This window comes from Neolamprologus multifasciatus, chromosome 7, assembly GCF_963576455.1.
Source record: "Neolamprologus multifasciatus chromosome 7, fNeoMul1.2, whole genome shotgun sequence".
NCBI lineage: Eukaryota > Metazoa > Chordata > Actinopteri > Cichliformes > Cichlidae > Neolamprologus > Neolamprologus multifasciatus.
Window position 1 is genome coordinate 18169302 of NC_140445.1, and position 17510 is coordinate 18186811.

The 17510-nt window shown below is 41.6% G+C and overlaps 3 protein-coding genes across 11 annotated transcripts in view; 1 reads left to right on the top strand and 2 right to left on the bottom strand.

The window, feature by feature from the left end:
- The window catches only part of rapgef1b (Rap guanine nucleotide exchange factor (GEF) 1b), a 50873-nt gene extending 44547 nt beyond the window's left edge, over positions 1-6326 (top strand). For all 9 annotated transcript variants that reach the window (XM_085166621.1, XM_085166620.1, XM_085166624.1 and 6 more), the window contains 9 exons: positions 1675-1767; positions 1863-2048; positions 3733-3817; positions 3931-4025; positions 4184-4262; positions 4349-4450; positions 4549-4646; positions 4726-4854; positions 5063-6326. In XM_085166621.1, coding sequence (XP_085022747.1) covers positions 1675-1767; positions 1863-2048; positions 3733-3817; positions 3931-4025; positions 4184-4262; positions 4349-4450; positions 4549-4646; positions 4726-4854; positions 5063-5213 — 1018 coding nt within the window. In that variant the 3' untranslated portion in view covers positions 5214-6326. The remainder of the gene's footprint in view (positions 1-1674; positions 1768-1862; positions 2049-3732; positions 3818-3930; positions 4026-4183; positions 4263-4348; positions 4451-4548; positions 4647-4725; positions 4855-5062) is intronic.
- A 76-nt stretch (positions 6327-6402) lies between these two features.
- uck1 (uridine-cytidine kinase 1) lies at positions 6403-10756 on the bottom strand. The gene is made up of 7 exons (XM_085166631.1): positions 10535-10756; positions 9969-10128; positions 9276-9372; positions 9042-9184; positions 7467-7561; positions 7312-7360; positions 6403-7204 (listed from the first exon to the last, which is right to left on the bottom strand). Exons 1-7 carry the CDS (start codon positions 10622-10624, stop codon positions 7011-7013), a joined length of 828 nt encoding a protein of 275 aa, XP_085022757.1. The 5' UTR covers positions 10625-10756; the 3' UTR covers positions 6403-7010.
- A 233-nt stretch (positions 10757-10989) lies between these two features.
- On the bottom strand, positions 10990-12557 carry dnlz (DNL-type zinc finger). Its single transcript, XM_085166632.1, has 3 exons — positions 12151-12557; positions 11921-12060; positions 10990-11233 (listed from the first exon to the last, which is right to left on the bottom strand). Exons 1-3 carry the CDS (start codon positions 12457-12459, stop codon positions 11080-11082), a joined length of 603 nt encoding a protein of 200 aa, XP_085022758.1. The 5' UTR covers positions 12460-12557; the 3' UTR covers positions 10990-11079.
- Between the last annotated feature and the right edge of the window lie 4953 nt (positions 12558-17510).

A 17510-nucleotide genomic window follows, 5' to 3' on the forward strand; every position in this document is an offset into this window, starting at 1 on the left:
TAAAAGTGAGCAATAAAGAAAATTAAAAATAGAAAACAGGTAAATTAAAAGCAAATCTAAAATAATTAAAACATCATTGCTGGGGAAAGATGATACACTTTGGTGTACACTTTGTACTTTGGTGCAAACCCACAGCACAGTATAAGTTAACACAATTATAAGTTAGTGTTTTAGAATTAGCTGAAGAGAAGCTAAATCAGGGGTGATGTGTTCGCTTTTTGTGTGGTTTTAGTAAAGAAGTCTGGCCACTGCATTTTAGTCCAGCTGTGCTCTGTAAACGTTGTTTCCACAAACAAGTGTATAACAAACTGCAATAATCTAACCTAAACGAGATGAAAGCGTCTATACTTTTGGATCAAATTGATCTGACCTTGCTGGGACTCCTAAGCTGCATAAAACAAGACTCGGCAAATTATTCAGGCTCAGGTGGTTGTCAGAAATGATGATGAGGTCTTTACAATATTGGCTCAACTTTATAGACAAAGAGCAGTTGTCAATAAAACCGTTAAGAACTCTGCAGGTATTCTGGCCATGTGTTGAGGCTAATGACTCTGCAAAAACACCCTGCACCATAGTTCAGCATTCAGAGTGGGACACTAATTAATAAAAGCAGAGTGTGGGAGACTGTTCAGCAGATTAGGACCAAACATAACAAGAAATTAAAGATTTTCTGTTTTGCAAATTCCAGAAAAAAATGCGATGCATGGTTTCCACTGCTGTAACTTCAAAGCTGGGCCTCATGGTTGCATGTATACATATTCCTTGTGTAGACTTACAGGATGCTGTTTGAAATAACAGAGAAAATGTGGCACCCACAGTTAAGACAAAAAGCTGAACACACAAGTTACCTTGGTGATCTAGACAGGTACCCATTATTCTCACCTCACAGTACAACTCTTAGAGCAGGAATCAAGGAAAACAAGAGAAGCTGAAGTGGAGGTGGGTATCAAAGTGGCTTACAGCTGATTGAGTAGAAGGTTCTTTATCCAAAGCTTGGCTCAGTGGCCTGTCTGAACTAAGGTGACTCTTGATTTCTTCAATGTACATAACATACCTTTGATGCTGTTTAATAAGCAAATTATTTTGAATTTATGTACTACATAAATGGAAAAGAATGTGACTGTAAAGGGAAAACCACACCAAAGCTGGAAACAAATGCAAAACATCTGCAAACATGACTTCAGTTCTATTTAGGACTCCTTACACAAAATAGTGGGAGCATTATCTATCTGTAAGTATCCCTACAGTACACTGCTGTTGCCATGACAGTTTTTTGTAAAGTGCTCTTCACTCCTGACTTTGTCCTTATATTAAAGAAAGATGTTGTGTATGTACTCCTTGGTGGGATAGGGCTAGATATGTGGGCGTGTGTGATTACTCTGCACCGTGATGTTGCAGAGTAATGCAGAAGTGATATAACAAGCAGTGTAACTGATTACCTTTTACATGAAGTAAATGAGTGAAGAAATGCATTATTTTTTAAAAGGGAAACATGTAATATGTTATATATTCATAGTTCACTTATTTTGGGTAAGAACCGTACTGGGACAAGTCCCTGATGAATTGATGATTCATTCATCTGCCGCTTCTTGGAAGTATCATGAAGTATCAAGCTTTTTCTTATTTTTAATTCCACATTAAACACTGTTGTCACTGTCCTTAACCACAAAGCACATATACCACGTTCTGCCATAGTCCAGACACCTTCAAGAAACGAGTGAGCAAGAACACGTTCTTCGTGCTGGTTCGTGTGGTAGATGAGCTGTGGTGAGTAGTTATTGTTCCCCGTTGTCCTTCTTTTGTTACCTTTTGACTGCTTTATTGAGCTGACAGATTTCTTTTGTCCCTTCTGTGTCATCCAGCCTGGTAGAGCTGACCGAGGACATTTTGAAACAGCTCATGGACCTGGTGTTCACACTAGTGTGTAATGGCGAACTCAGTCTCGCCCGTGTGCTCCGCAAGAATATCCTGGATAAGGTGGAGCAAAAGAAGCTGCTGCGTTACACTAACTCACTCAAGCCCCTCGCGGCACGAGGGGTCTCTGCAAGGTACTGTGGGAGTTTCAAGTCAAGTCTTTTTGAGGCGTGCATGGGGATGGGGATGACGGAAAAATGCAGTGCTTCTCTTATAGCTCTGTACCTTTAAGGATAACAAGCAGGGTTGGATTCAGTGCCTGGCAGACTTGCAATCAGAAACCACAAGACTGCAGTCATAGAATCTTAAACCAATTTAATGATTCCCAGATGATATCATGGCTGCAGTTAAACATTTGGGGAGTAAAGCGTTGTGTACTGAGATGTATCTTAATATCAGATTCCATTTTAACTTCATTAAGCAGCTATTTTATCGACACAGGGTGCTGTATTAAAATAATTTCTCTGTACTAATTAATAATCAGTCGACCAGTTTGAGGTAATATAAGAAATAGCTTAGTAATTCTGATGAAAGTGAAGATGATCAGACAGTCCGGGTAAATGAATTCTAAGTGGAAGGTTGGAGCACTGACAGTTTGGCACAGGATAGGTGGACAGTGACAGCGCTAACAGGAGTGAAGCCAGGCGGGGACGATCAAGGACACAAATAAAAATCGGAAAGCGGTGCACAGTTTTTCTGTAGTTTCTGGATTAAACAACGTGTCCCTCAAGTGGTGTGAAAGATTGTGCAATGGTTTATTTTCTCTCATTTGGTAGCTGTATCAAAAGGGTTACCCAATCAGCAGCTATGTGTGCACTATGTATCAATCCGCTATATTAAAAAGGCCGAGTTAGTGGCTCAGCTGTGTGCCACAACAGGGTGTTCATTGCACCATAGTTTCCATTTAAATTGTTTTGTAAAGTGTTTTGGAATTAATTGAACCATAGCCTGTATATAAATGATGGACATAGCCGCAGTGAGGTCACCCATTGATTCTGGACTCTGCAGTAACACTGAGGCAAAGTTGAACCCAGGAACCCTGCAACAGTCTTCAGTTCAGTTCAGTTTTATTTTATTCATAGAGCACCTGAAGGTGCTTTATTTTGTAAGGTACAGACCCTACAATAATACAGGGAAAGTCACAACAATCAGGTGACCCCCTATGAGCAAGTACTTGGTGTAAATAGGAAGGAAAAACTCCCTTTAAACAGGAAGAAACTTCCAGCAGAAACAGACTCAGGTTCAGGGAGGGCTGCCATTATGTGGATGGTCTACCACTCATCCACACGACGTATAGCAGCACCCACTACATCCATCTTTTATGCTAGAACTACAGTTTTGGCGGTTCTGCTTTGTGTGTGTTGTATATTTGCCGCCCTGTCACCTGTCAATCATTGGCATCCTGCGATCTAATTGGCAGCCATTTCAACTATCCCCCTTGAAGTTGAGGAAAGTTTCATTTGTTACCCACCCACTTCATATGACACGTAGTGGTTTTTTGCCTGTGGACATGTGAATGTCATTGACTTTCTTTTGTCTCTGCTAGTCACTTCCTGTGGGGATGTGCCTTGACATATAGCAATGGCCATAAATGCAGTTTCTTCCAGTTAAAAGGGAGTTTTTCCTTCCCGCTGTCACCAAGAGTTTGGTCAAAGTGGTTGTCTGATTGTTGGGTCTTTACCTTACAGCATAAAGCACCTCGAGATGACTGTTGTTGTGTTTGTAAGGCTTTTTTGCTCTTCGGGACAGATGGGAAAGTAGGAGGTTGTGTCGCTTCAGTTTCAGACTCCATCTAATGATTTGTGTGTTTTTCATCAGGCCTGGAACTCTTCACGACTTCCGCAGTCACGAGATCGCCGATCAGCTCACACTTCTCGATGCTGAACTTTTTTATAAAATTGAGGTACGGTGCCTTCGTTGCTGCGTTAAATCTTTCACCGATCTGCTGATTATTTGTGGTTTGACACATAACCAATCCCAACCTTGTGCTCTGCTCTCCTCTGTGTTTTCCTTCAGATTCCCGAAGTTCTACTTTGGGCCAAGGAGCAGAATGAGGAGAAGAGTCCGAACCTGACTCAGTTCACAGAGCACTTTAACAACATGAGCTATTGGTATGACAAAAAAAAAACTAAACACAAACCTCATCAGACACTGTAACGCTTAACTCAACATCTCCTCCCCTATAATTAAATTCTGTGGCTTTCCTCTCATACCATCTCGCCTCAATAAACGCCGACACCCCGCCGTGTCTCTCTCTTTCTCCTTGCAGGGTTCGCTCTTTGATAATTCAGCAAGAGAAAGCTCAAGACAGAGAAAAGCTGCTTCTCAAGTTCATTAAGATAATGAAGGTTGGTTTAAGTCTTACAAACCGTACAAATCATCAGGAGTTTCCCTGTTTAACAGCATTTAACAGTCATATTTATTTTTATTACAGCACTTAAGAAAGTTGAATAACTTCAACTCCTACTTGGCAATACTGTCTGCTTTGGACTCGGCCCCCATCAGGAGGTTGGAGTGGCAGAAGCAGACCTCAGAGGTGAGACGATTGCGAATTTAGGAAGAGAAATTAAAAATCTCCTCGGGTATCACAACTGTTATTTAATTTAATAAACATCCCCAAATCTTCTCCCTCAGGGATTGGAGGAGTATTGCACGCTGATCGACAGCTCCTCCTCCTTCAGGGCATACAGAGCTGCACTGGCTGAAGTGGAGCCCCCATGCATCCCGTACTTGTGAGTAAATGTGCATGACTCATCGAGATGGGCGTCTAAGCATGACTGGTTCATTTATTCCTTCCACTCTTCTCCACAGGGGTCTCATCCTCCAGGACCTGACCTTCGTCCACCTGGGGAACCCTGACCTGATCGACGGGAAGGTCAATTTCTCCAAACGCTGGCAGCAGTTCAACATTCTGGACAGTATGCGGCGCTTCCAACAAGTGTAGGTCCATCGGAATAAGTAGGATTTAATAAGAAGCCACTGAACACATCAATCGCAGCAATAAATGTCATCATCGTTTGCCACTGGAAGGAACGCTAATGTGTTCCTGCTTTGTTCTCCATTAAATTTTAATGTCATAAAACATGGCTGTCATCTTCACACAGACTGCTTTGCTTTCTCAGTAATGAATTACCTCTCCTCATCTCAGGCATTATGAGCTGAAGCGCAACGAAGACATCGTCTCGTTCTTCAACGACTTCAGCGATCACCTGGCCGAGGAGGCTCTCTGGGAGCTGTCACTGAAGATAAAACCCAGAAACATCTCGAGACGCAAGACGGACCGCGAGGAGAAGACCTAGGGCCCGCGGAGGGGAGGAGGGCCTCCAACACTGACCTCCAACTGTGCTTCATGACACTAACTCCACTTTACTACAGACTGAAAGAGAGACGAACGGAAGCTACCCGCCGAGGCTGATGGGAGACTCATTGTGGGTGGGGGGAGGGGGTTGAGAACAAACTACAGACAACTGAAGCGTCATCGAGGTTTACAAAGAGCTCTACTGCTCGGGGAGATTATAATTGGGATTATTGGAGACATTCTGTGGCTGCGGCGAGACAACAGGTAGACCGGTGCCAAGGAGGGGAAGAATCACAGGGAGACACTACGGAAATGACCAAAGTCTGCTCCCTGGGCTTTCTGTTTTAGAGTGGAGCTGCTGCGCGAGTGTGTGTGCACGCACGCGCGCATGTGTGTGTGTGCGCGCGCATGTGAGTGTGTGAGCTGAATGGTCCATTACTCTCAAGCCGCTCCTTCCTCTTCCTCATGTATGTGCCATCTATTAGTTTTCTTCAGCCCTCTTCCTACTCGAGTTCCTCTCAAACGGCAGCCTGACACAAACTGTGACATCTACGGGCAGGCTGCAGACCCCCGAGGGCTCGCTGTGGGCACGAGGCTGGGAGGTGGGAGATTTGGACTTGGAGGAGAGGATGGCCATGATAGACTGGAAACCTATGTTTTGAAACATTTTTGTGTAAGAATCATGTATGGTTATGAAATGTATTATATACAGTGCTCCTTTTGTTCTTAAAAAGGATGTTTATGCTTATGAGAAGAGCTCCGCTTCTCCCAAGTGCCATACACGTGCGCTTGAAAGGAAAAAAAAAAGATAAGCAAAGCAAAAACACAAAAAGATAAATAACTAAAGATGCTGTGATCTGTGTACATCATTCTGAATCATCGAGTGCCGTGTTCAAGTGTAGAGAAACCATCAGGCAATCACAGTCACGTCCCGGTCATGTTAGTGTGTGAAAGACTGTGTGTGACTGAAGTCCTCTGTGACTTGTGTGTGTGTGTGTCATTCCAAAAATGTGCTGTAGTAAAATCTTTTTTTTTTTTTATTCCTTTTTGGGGATAAAACCAACACATCACACTGTGCTCTCAAACTCCAATAAAGCAAACGGCTCTTTCTATACACACTGTGTTGGTCACAAGATCCACCACCCCCATTCCACCCCACCCTCCTTTTCTCAAATCGACTGACACTTGAATAAAGTTTAACAGTTTCCGTTTATTGTCGTACACAAATAACGAGTGGAAGTAAACAAATTAAGGCATAGATCCATTATTAAATAATTAAGGATGTGCTCGATATGAAACTAGGTGCAACACATCTGGCTCTGACTTGATTTAAAAGAGAAACGTACAAGACATCTGCATTATCATTTCAATATATTAATCTGAAAGCAATAAAGAAGCGTGACTCAGTTTAACAGTAGGGTCACTCCAAGTGCAAAAGCGTGACTATAGGTCAGCATCTACTGTACAGAAACACTTCCTACCTCAATTATAAGACCTCCAGTCTCAGACACAGGTCACATGACTGGACTTAACACTGAAAAAAAACAAATGAAAGCATCATGGAAGACTGCTTGTTTAAAAACAAAAAACATATTCAAGAGTCTGTTAATGCACCAATAACTGCAGTTAAATGGGAAAGACGTTGCAGCACTAAATCCCTGCAACATGTGATTATGGGTAATATTTTAAAATAATGCAGAGCGTGTCCGACACACTTCACATTTAGAAAAAAAAAAATTAAATACAATCTGTAGCAGCGATTAAAGCTCAAAGCCAATCGATTCAAATCTATACAGTCTCAGTGAGGCCGACTGCTGGGCTCCAGGAGGACCCTCTTTCCTGGGGCGTTGGCGGATCCGTTCTGTAGGTCACCTTGCTCAGACAGGACCCGTTTAAGAGCACGTGCTTGGCCGTTCACGGATCCACGCTGCCATTTGCAGATTTCGCCATTTAAAATATCTTGGATGTGCTGCACAATGAGGTTAATGGCCACTGATGGATATAAAAAAAAAACAAGTTGGAGTTTTTCTGTTTTTTGACTCTACAGAGAGCAAGAAAATGCTGAAATGTATTTATTTTCTTAAGGAAAAAGCACTCACCCATATTGTCGACTCCTCTTGGAATGATGACATCTGCATACTTCTTAGTCTGGGAAGAACAAAATGTCTTTAGAAACAAACGTAACGTGTGTCTGCTTAACAGAATAGGAAGCTGAACAAATAAGCGCATAATCGGGGCTGACCACCACACTTACAGGCAAACAAAACTCTTCAAAAGCTGGCTTCACAAATGTTGTATACTGACTGAGAATCTGCTCAAGGTCTCTCCCTCTGCTCATGTCTCGCAGAACTACAGGAGAAGAAAAAAAAAAGAAAAAAGTAGGGTATGAAGTAATATCAACTGTAAAAATGTGACTCAGCATATAAAGATTAGACCAAAAACTGAATCCCAAAGACAAGTGATGATGCCATCAAGAACAACTGAACTTTCCCATATTTGTGTTTTCTTCATTTCACTGTCTGTAATATCTATTAATATTACTATGGTACAAAATTTGTGAGTCATTCTCAGTTTCTTTATATTTTGCTAGAAAAAAAATAGGAAATGGGTACAGTAATTTATTCAAACTTGCATGGAAATACACGTATATAAAGAAAAATTGAGTTCTAGGGATTTGGAATATTAGTTCTGATGAACACAGGTCTCGCTCTTGTCATTTCTGCAAGTAGCCTGCAGGAATAGTGCTCCAGGCGTCTTTGGGTGTTGGCTGCCTTTTGTTTTGCTCTCTGTCAGGAGGATCCCACAATGCTTCAGTAATGTCCAGCTCAGGACACTGGGGAGGCCAATCCATGACCTATAATGTTCCATTGTATGATTGTTTTTTAATCCATCTGTGTTTTTGCTGCATTAATAGTTTGTTTGAGATCATCGTCATGATAAAAACTCAAGCTGCTTTATATCACACATTTTCCAGATGGTTCTGTATGTTCGATCAATTTCTGACCGCAACTTTCTGTGTTCATAATTCCTTCAATTTTGACAAGATCCCCAAAGCCACTGGTCGAAATGCAGCCTTAAACCATGACAGAGCCTCCGCTGTGATGGGCAGATGACTAAACGCTCTCCTGACCTCCTCTGTATATAGACAGCCATCTAAACCTAAAATTTAGAAATTCAGATTCATCACGCCTTAAGACCCGTTGCCACTGATTTATAGTGTAGTTTTTCTGTTATTTGGTATACCTCAGCCTTTTCTTCCTGTTTCCCCTCCTTAACAACGGCTTCTTGACAGCCACCCTTCCACTGAGACCATTTCTGATGAAGCTTCAGTGACAGATCTATTGAACGGCCAGATCCTGTGTCTGGCTTTTGTTGGATCTTTTCGCCCCATTTCTTTAGGACATGACTTTCAAATACTGTTCACTGCACCACAGCAAGATATGCCAGCTTTTCAGCTAATTGATTCTGATGTAAGGGTTGAATGCTCAGCCAAATACACCTTTGGGCATGACCTGGCCAGTCAGCCAACAAAATGAGCCCCCTTAGTTCTGCTGGCAAGTTTTCGATTTTTGGCCTCTGATGATAAAGCTTTTTATGGATTAGATCATCGTATTGTTACCAAACCACAATAATCCCAACAAACAGCACAGTTTGACATCTTAAACTTAAAAATTAATAGAAAATCAACAAAGACTGGTAAATGAAAGTTATTTTGTTCATGTTATTTTGAAAGTTTTGAAATCTTAGGAAACATAAAAAAGTTGTTTTGTTTTTTTAATAACATAAATTTTTGGTCTGGTTTTCACATGTGTAAGGGAGTCACCGATACCTCTGCGAGACAGTCTGACGTCTGAATCTGTGTCCACAAACAGCTTCATGTGAAACATGTCGCGCACTTTCTGTGGGTAGAAAACGAGGATCCCCTCAAAGAGGACTACGTCCGCCGGGTAAACTGTGATCCTCTCTTCCTGCCTATAAACACAATAAATGAGGTGAGGACAGAGGACTTTATTTTTTTATAAAGAATATCAGGGCTTAGAACCACGAAGAGCTTCCTTCCTACCTGGAATGGGTGACAAAGTCATATGTTGGCACTTCGACTACCCTCCCCTCCACGATATCCTTCAACGTTTGGTACATTAACTCATTGTCAAATGCCTCTGAAAGACATTAAACCAAAACACTGAAGGACTAGCCTTATGTGTCTAATTCACTGTATAAAACAGCAAAAACATGATTAAATCAATAAATATGTGAAGTACATAATACGAGGCATGTAAGGAGCATAATTTCACAAAAGCCCATGTTCAGCATTACCCACTAAACCCACACGTGTTAACACAAGTGTACTTAACTAAAGCACTGCTTCCAGCCCATATATTGTCACCTGCTCAGAAATAGCAATCCCAAACTCTAAATAAAATCTAAGCATTGCAGTTCATCATGTCAAACTTTGAATTTTCTATTTCTGTGGTGTTTTGCTCCTGATTTTGTTTTACTTTTTTTTTTTCGCCACAGGACTTTTATATTTACTACAGATTTTAGATCATCCAGTAACAATATCTGGATGTCTTTTATAATTAACAACACCTTTAAAACAGCATAACAAAATATATATGCATGTTATTTTACAATACAGGTAGGTCTTTAACTCTCCTATACCTCTATTAGAGTGATCTTACAAATACACTGACTGGGTCTGTCGTGATCAGATTTGGCAGAGGGGAAAAATATCCGACTTGTAGCATGAGCCTACCTGGGTGATCGAAGTTGTACTGGCCTTTGATCGCTTTGGCTTTTTGATCTGGAGTCAGGACCCTGTAGAAGCAGTCCTGGCTTATAATTGCCACCTTCCTCTGGCGGTGGTCCACCTTGTTCTGACCCAGGAGCTCCATGATCTTTGCACAGACGGTCGACTGTAAATAAATAAATAAAAATCGACTATTGTTGTCGGTAATGCCTTTGATTGTATTAAAGCACAATATTAAATTCTGTTTTAGGTGATGTCCTGAGCAACAGTCTGAAGTGAAACGTTGTATCAGTGACCTCGGTATTTATTAGCTGACTCCAGGTCTATAAAGAACTGACAGTTTCATTACAGCGGCTAGTTAGCTGGACAAGTCTTGGGCGCCACCAGGTCACAAATATAGTATAAAATGAACACAGCAGACATGTAATTATGACCAACATACGTATTTCCCGGGTAAGTGAGTGTGACATTTGTTTTTGTCAGGTTGATAAACGCTAATATTGGCGCCAATGGCAGAGTACGCAAAGCTAGCCGGGATGCTAAATCACATACAAGCCCTAAACTTGACGGACCTTGCCGCTGGCCGTTCCTCCGCTGACACCGATCAGGAAAGGCCGATGGCGGGGCCTGTCCGCCTCGTCCTGGGCTCCTGCAGTGTCCATTGCAGTCAATTCTATAGACTGCAAAATATAGCTAGCTTAGCTGAGAACTACTTGTCATATATGTTTACACGTTTACTGTACGCGACGATGCGAGATGTCGCGAGATTAGTCGTTCCCAACGGAACGCCCACAGGGTCATTTGGAGCGGAATAATGTTTTTTTTTAAATAAATAACAACAACAACAAAAAATAATAATAATAACTTCGATGTTTTCCTATCCACACATTACAGTTCGAGATAGTTATTTTATTATTTAATTAAAAACTATTCTTGCTTCAACTACAGTTAGTTGTTGGATTTATTCTTCCAGCACCTTCTTTTGAAAGCTTATCATGTACACTAAAATGATCAAAATGCACGATGAAAAAACAAAAGCAATTTCAAACAATGCGATTTTATTAATAAATTAAATATAGAAATTTTACAGTATAAACATTACAGTACAAGCAGAGCGTTATCGTTTTTCTGGATCACTGCTAGACTCCTCTGTGTCTTCAGCACACTGTGGCTCGTCTTCTGTGGACTGATCCATCACTATCTCCAGAGCAGCACTTCCTTCAACCCTCTTCACTGTCTCTCCTTTGGCAGCGAGGATTTCCTCAATGTTTCTGAAGCAAAAGACCAACACTGAAAATTATACTGAAATATACTGCAGCAGCAGTCGTTGGCTGAAACAGAGATATCAATTACCTGCTGCGATTCAGACACGTCTCAGATATTATTTTATGATGTTGTTGTTATGTTAAACAACACGTAAGAGTCGTATTAAAAGTAAAAAAAAAATACAAATAAATCAGACATTACTAATTACTGACTGATAAACCCGCCAGGTTAATCTAATAGTTTTACAATTATATTGGTGTTTATACATACCACTAAAGTAATATAAGGCGATAGTCATGCAGTTAATGCTGATTCATGGTGCTTTTTCATGCAGACAAATGATTGTCAGGTACTGGCTCTATATACAGTAACTCCAAGGAATAGTAGATACTAGTAGATGGATGCTTCTCACGTGGTTCCTACAGCGGAAACGTTAAAATTACCCTACAGAGACTTTGTACTTGTACTTTGTCTGTTGGGCAAAAAACATCAAGAATTTCATTCATGTTTAAGGCTAAGTTAAATTCCCCCCCCCTTCTTGCAGCAGAGAATTATTCTGGGATGCTTATCATTGTTTTATTATTAGATCAGACGCTCTAATCACATGAACCGCAAATACTGCCAGATTAAAGGACCCAATACACCCTCGGGATGTTGTTTTGAATCAGTGAGGAGTCCACGGCACTACCAACCTTTTCCCTTCCAAGTCGGTGAACCATTTGAGGTTATCGGCTATGATGTGGTGATTCTTGCATCCTGAACACGTAACTATGACGACACCTTTGTGGTAAGCCAGCTTAGAGATCTTCTGCATGGATCTGGTGGAGCAAACCTGCGAACAGGACACAGTCTGCGTGTCATATACATGACTTTAAAAGAAAAAATAATCAAAAACTACCTCAACACAGTGTGCGTGCGCTACCTTGCACGTGTAAACGAGGTGATAGTGTGTTGACTGAATCTGCCCCAATGCCTCACTGCTGACACTCCGTGAAATTGAGAGTCCTCGGTAACTACCAAGACGAGGTGTGCACCTGTAAGCGGGTGACAGAAGACGAAAACCTATGTTGTCCTGTGAAGAGAGCAGCCCTGTCCCGGCTGTGGTTGGACAGCGAGCCACAGCGCAGAGTCTGCGCAAAACTGAACGGTTACAGTGAGACCAAAGAGAGCGGCTGACCGCTCGCGCAGGGCTCGAAGAATAACTGAGTTTCAGACACTTCTGTAAAAACATTTTCACGGCTGTGTTCAAACGGTAAAAGTCCCTTTTCAGTCGCAGATGAAATTGCTAATGATTTATCAACGTGGGTGTTGTCGCACTCTGATGACATCACGCACCTACATTTTCAAAATAAAATGCATTAAATTATTTATTTTTCCTACAAAGGCAAACATATTCCTAAATGAAAGCCGTAACGTGAATTTCTTTTGGAGACAACTCAGTTATGTTTGAGATGTGTTTAGTGTGTAACCCTAACCCTAACCCTTTGGGGTTTTTTTTATTTACAATAAACATCTAAGCTGACAACAATGTTCACAATCTGGTCATCTACAGGTATTTTTGTGTAACTATTATGCTAATTCAGTTCAAGTCAACTCAGTTTTATTATTTATCAACAAATCACAGCAGCGAGGCCCTTTTTACGTTAAGGACCGTGGGAAGGTAAAACCTCTCTTTAACAGGAAGAAACGTGTCTATTTTATTGTCTTTCCATAAACCCCATTACGGATAACTCCATATTTTTATAGTTTATCTTCTCTACCATTTTCTTGAAGTTCTGTAAATCTTTAAGCAAAAAATTCACCATATCCCATGAATTTCGTTAATTGAGTTTGAACCAAAATGTTAAACTAAAGATACAAGTGATCTATGGAATTATTTTTCTATCAATTTGAGAAAAATGTTTTCATTTCTGACTTTTGACAGCAAAAATAACTCCACAGCTATCCAACATTGTGTTCCCTGATAAAATAAAGATTTAAATAGCCAATTCAGCACCACAGACAAACAGTCCAATAGTAAACAAGTATGTAAACATAAACTGAACATTTTAGTTTTCCTATCTTTCATTTTTTCATCATATCAATTTATTGATAAATGCCTTTAATAGCTCTTCTTTCCTAGTAGGTTCAAATTCTGTTTGCATACACTGAAGGAAATTCTAACAAAGTTCAGCTTCGCTGGCTAAGGAGCTAAACCTGCCAAAAACCTACCGCAAAGCCCTCCACAGCAAAGGTTGTTATTCATTTATGACAGAAAAAATAAAGTTTGAATTGCATTGATTATCTGGAGAGGTCAGGCATTTCTGTGGAGTCACTCACATGAGGGTCAATACAGTCTTGAATGTCTCGGATTCAGATTTTGCACCTCTGGGATGGCCATTGTTTCACAAATCCAGAATCATATATCATATTATTAGCATTAACTGAGTAGTTCACAGACACCTCATTGTTTCCCAAGGCTTTAGTGGGAATTGAAGCGGTAAGGACGCAATGTACAGGGTGGGCCATTTATATGGATACACCGTAATAACATGGGAATGGTTGGTGATATTAAAGTCCTGTTTGTGGCATATTAGTATATGGGAGGGGGCAAACTCCTCAAGATGGGTGGTGACCATGGTGGCCATTTAGAAGTCGGCCATCTTGGATACAACTTTTGTTTTTTCAATAGGAAGAGGGTCATGTGACACATCAAACTTATTGGTAATGTCACAAGAAAAACAATGGTGTGCTTGGTTTCAACGTAACTTTATTCTTTCATGAGTTATTTACAAGTTTCTCTTTGGTTACAGCGATTAACATGTCGAAGAGGTTAACACGTGAGGAGCGGATCGAAATTGTGTTGATATCTGGTGAACGCAGTAACCGGGTCATTGCAGCAGATTTCAATGCAAGACACCCTACGAGACCACCCATCTCCCATGCTACAGTTAGCAAACTGCTTGCTAAGTTTGGTGAAACTGGTTCAGTGTTGGATTTGCCAAAATGTGGACTCAAGAAAACTGTCACTAATGAAGAAACATCAGTCCTAGCTTCATTCAGCAAGAACCCACAACGTAGCACTCGCCGCATGTCACTGGAGAGTGGCATTAGTCGAACATCTCTTCGGCGGATATTAGCTACTCACAAATGGCACCCTTACAAACTCCAGCTACTGCAGCATCTCAACGAGGATGACCCAGATTGTCATGGAACGGACATATTATAGTTGTTTAAAAAGTGTTACTACCACCTAGTGGTAACTAAGCAGAATGTCTTTTTTTGTAGAGGAAGTGGTCTACAGGAAGTAGTGTGCTCTTTAGCTGCTGCAGTGACAGCATTTGTAATCTGATGGCAATCTCTGCAATCCTGGTGTTAAAGTCCACAATATCGGCTTCATCCGTAAGTTCCTATACATTTAATGTGTATTAGTAAGTTTTGACACTGTTTTGAGTTAAATTATATGGAGGCAGGTAGATGCTTGTATGTTTTCAGCAGATGCTTCATCTGTGGTCTTGTGTTTTTCACTAGAGCAATGTTATTCTCCAGTGTAATGGAACATGTCTTCATTGTGTATTTTGTATTCCTTTTCTTTGTACAGTTTTACAAAAAAAGAGAGAGAGAGAATTTATTTTCATCATTAAATCCTGCCAAACACAACAAGCGGCCTGTTTCTTGGAGGATGAAGTGCTGGGAATAAAGATTGTTAAGCTAGCTGTATAGCTGAAATTACGTTGCCTGCAACAAACTTTAGTGAGGACAGCATAGTAAAAGGATGACCACTCAACGTGGAAGTTAAGAAGAGTGAAGGATTGTCAGTCTGCATCACACTGCAATGGAGGCCACAAGCGCCTCAGCACAAGCTTTAAAGGAAGATAGAGCTGAAGGCTCACGAGATGAAGTTGAATCGGGGTCTATTTATTCACGCCACAGTTCAAAGAGGTCACGCTCTTCACGCTCATCAACAAGCTCCAGAGTAAGCTATGAAGCAGCCAGGGCGCGAGCCAAAGCAGAGGCGGCGAAAACCAGACTAGCATTCACGATAAAGGAAGGCGAACTGAGAGTCGAAAAGGCCAGACTAGAAGCCAAGATAGATTATATTAGTCTACAGAAAGAAGCTGAGGCTGCCCAAGCTGAAGCTGAGGTGTTGGAGGCAGCTGCAGGAGACGTGAATGAATCCAACAACAAAGAATTTGACTTTCTGCCCTTGCCAGAGAGTGCATTGAAAAGGACTGATCACTATGTTACACAACACACACAAGCTCAATTCCCACAAGAACCCAAAGTAGAGAATGTTTTGACTTTACCGCCAACATCCACTCCATTTCCAAGCTACAATCAGAATGCACAGCCCCAGCTCATGGACAACGGAGCCAGCTTTCCTCAAAATAATGCTCAGCCACTCCATATGAACTTTCCACAGCAAGAAGATGAGCGCTACCAGCACAGGGTACTGCCCGACAATCGACCGCATCTAAACAGCTCCCACAATAATGACTCATCTACAGATCTTGCCAAGTTCCTTGCTAAATCCCAGCTGGTTTCTTCAGGCCTAACAAAGTTTGATGACTTACCCGAACACTATGAAGCCTGGAGAGAAACGTTCATCAACACAATTGAAAGGTGAGCATGCAATCAGAATACGGTCTGTGAATATCAGACAGCCTAATGTGGGACTTAGAATGATCTGGGAAAGACTAAATAAAAAATATGGTGCTCCAGAGGAGCACCATATTTGTGCTTGAGAGTTTTCCCAAGATCCACAACAGAGAGAGTCAAAAACTACAAGAACTGGCTGACTTGCTTACTGAACTTGACGTTGCTAAACAAGAGGGTTACCTGCCAGGTCTAGCGTATCTTGACACATCAAGAGGTGTGCAGCCAATTGTGGAAAAGCTCCCTTTATATCTCCAAGACAAGTGGCTGTCACACGGGTGCAAATACAAAAGAGATCATCATGCTGCCTTTCCTCCTTTCTCCTACTTCAAAGAATTCATCTGCAGAGAGGCTGAAGAGAGAAATGATCCCAGTTTTAACTATCCAGATCCTTTTCCAAATTCTTACAGAAAAGAAAAGTCAAATCAAGTGAGACCTGTTTCCGTGCACAAGACAAACATATCTATGGCTTCAGAGCCCAAAATAGGAAATCCAGAGAAGCTATGCCCCATGCACCACAAGCCTCATTCTCTTCAAAAATGCAGAGGTTTTCGAAAACTGCTCTTGGAAGAGAGGAAAAGGTTCTTAAAAGAAAACAACATATGTTTTCACTGCTGCGCCTCTACAACTCATCAAGCCAAATCTTGTGAGGCCATCGTAAAATGCGGGGAATGTGACAGCGATAAACACATTTCCGCTCTGCACCCCGGACCAGCTTCACGCTCAGATGCAGTTCCTACTTCCTCGACAGAGAATGGCGGGGAGAGGTCGGACACAGAGGCACAGAGTGTCACATCCAGATGTACCCAGATATGTGGGGATGGGTTTCAAGGGAAATCCTGCTCAAAGATCTGTCTGGTGAATGTGTATCCAAATGGCCACCAAGAGCTGTGGCAGAAGATGTATGTCATTTTAGATGACCAAAGTAATGTTTTTTGACATGTTTGGTCTCAAGGGAGCAACCATGCCATACACACTGAAAACCTGTGCAGGCGTCGTAGAAGCATCTGGGAGAAGAGCCCACAGTTTTATGATAGAAGCGTTGGATGGGAAAGTTACCATGCCCTTGCCTGCACTTATAGAGTGTAATGATATCCCAAACAACAGGTCAGAGATACCCACACCCGAAGCTGCATGTCACCACCATCATCTTAAAAGAGTGGCAGATAAGATTCCACCGCTTGACCCAGATGCAGACATTCTTCTTCTATTGGGAAGAGACATTATCAGAGCGCATAAGGTTCGAGACCAGCATAATGGTCCACTAAACGCCCCATATGCACAACGCTTAGACCTAGGGTGGGTCATAGTTGGAGAGGTGTGCATAGGAGGTGCACACAACACAACTACAGTGAGTGCTATGAAAACCTGCATCCTGGAAAATGGCAGACCAAGTCACTTTGCCACGTGTGAGAATAAGATAAAGGTGAAAGAAAATCCTAATGGCAAAGATGAGAAAAAGAGAACCGCACCCAATAGAGACATTCAAAATGCATCGACTGTGACTAATCTTGGAGAAACAGTCTTCAATACCACAGAAGATGACAACCAGCTAGCACACTCCATTGAGGATTCAGTCTTCCTACAGATCATGGAAGAGGAATTCTTCCAGGATGAGACAAAAAGCTGGGTTGCCCCTCTTCCTTT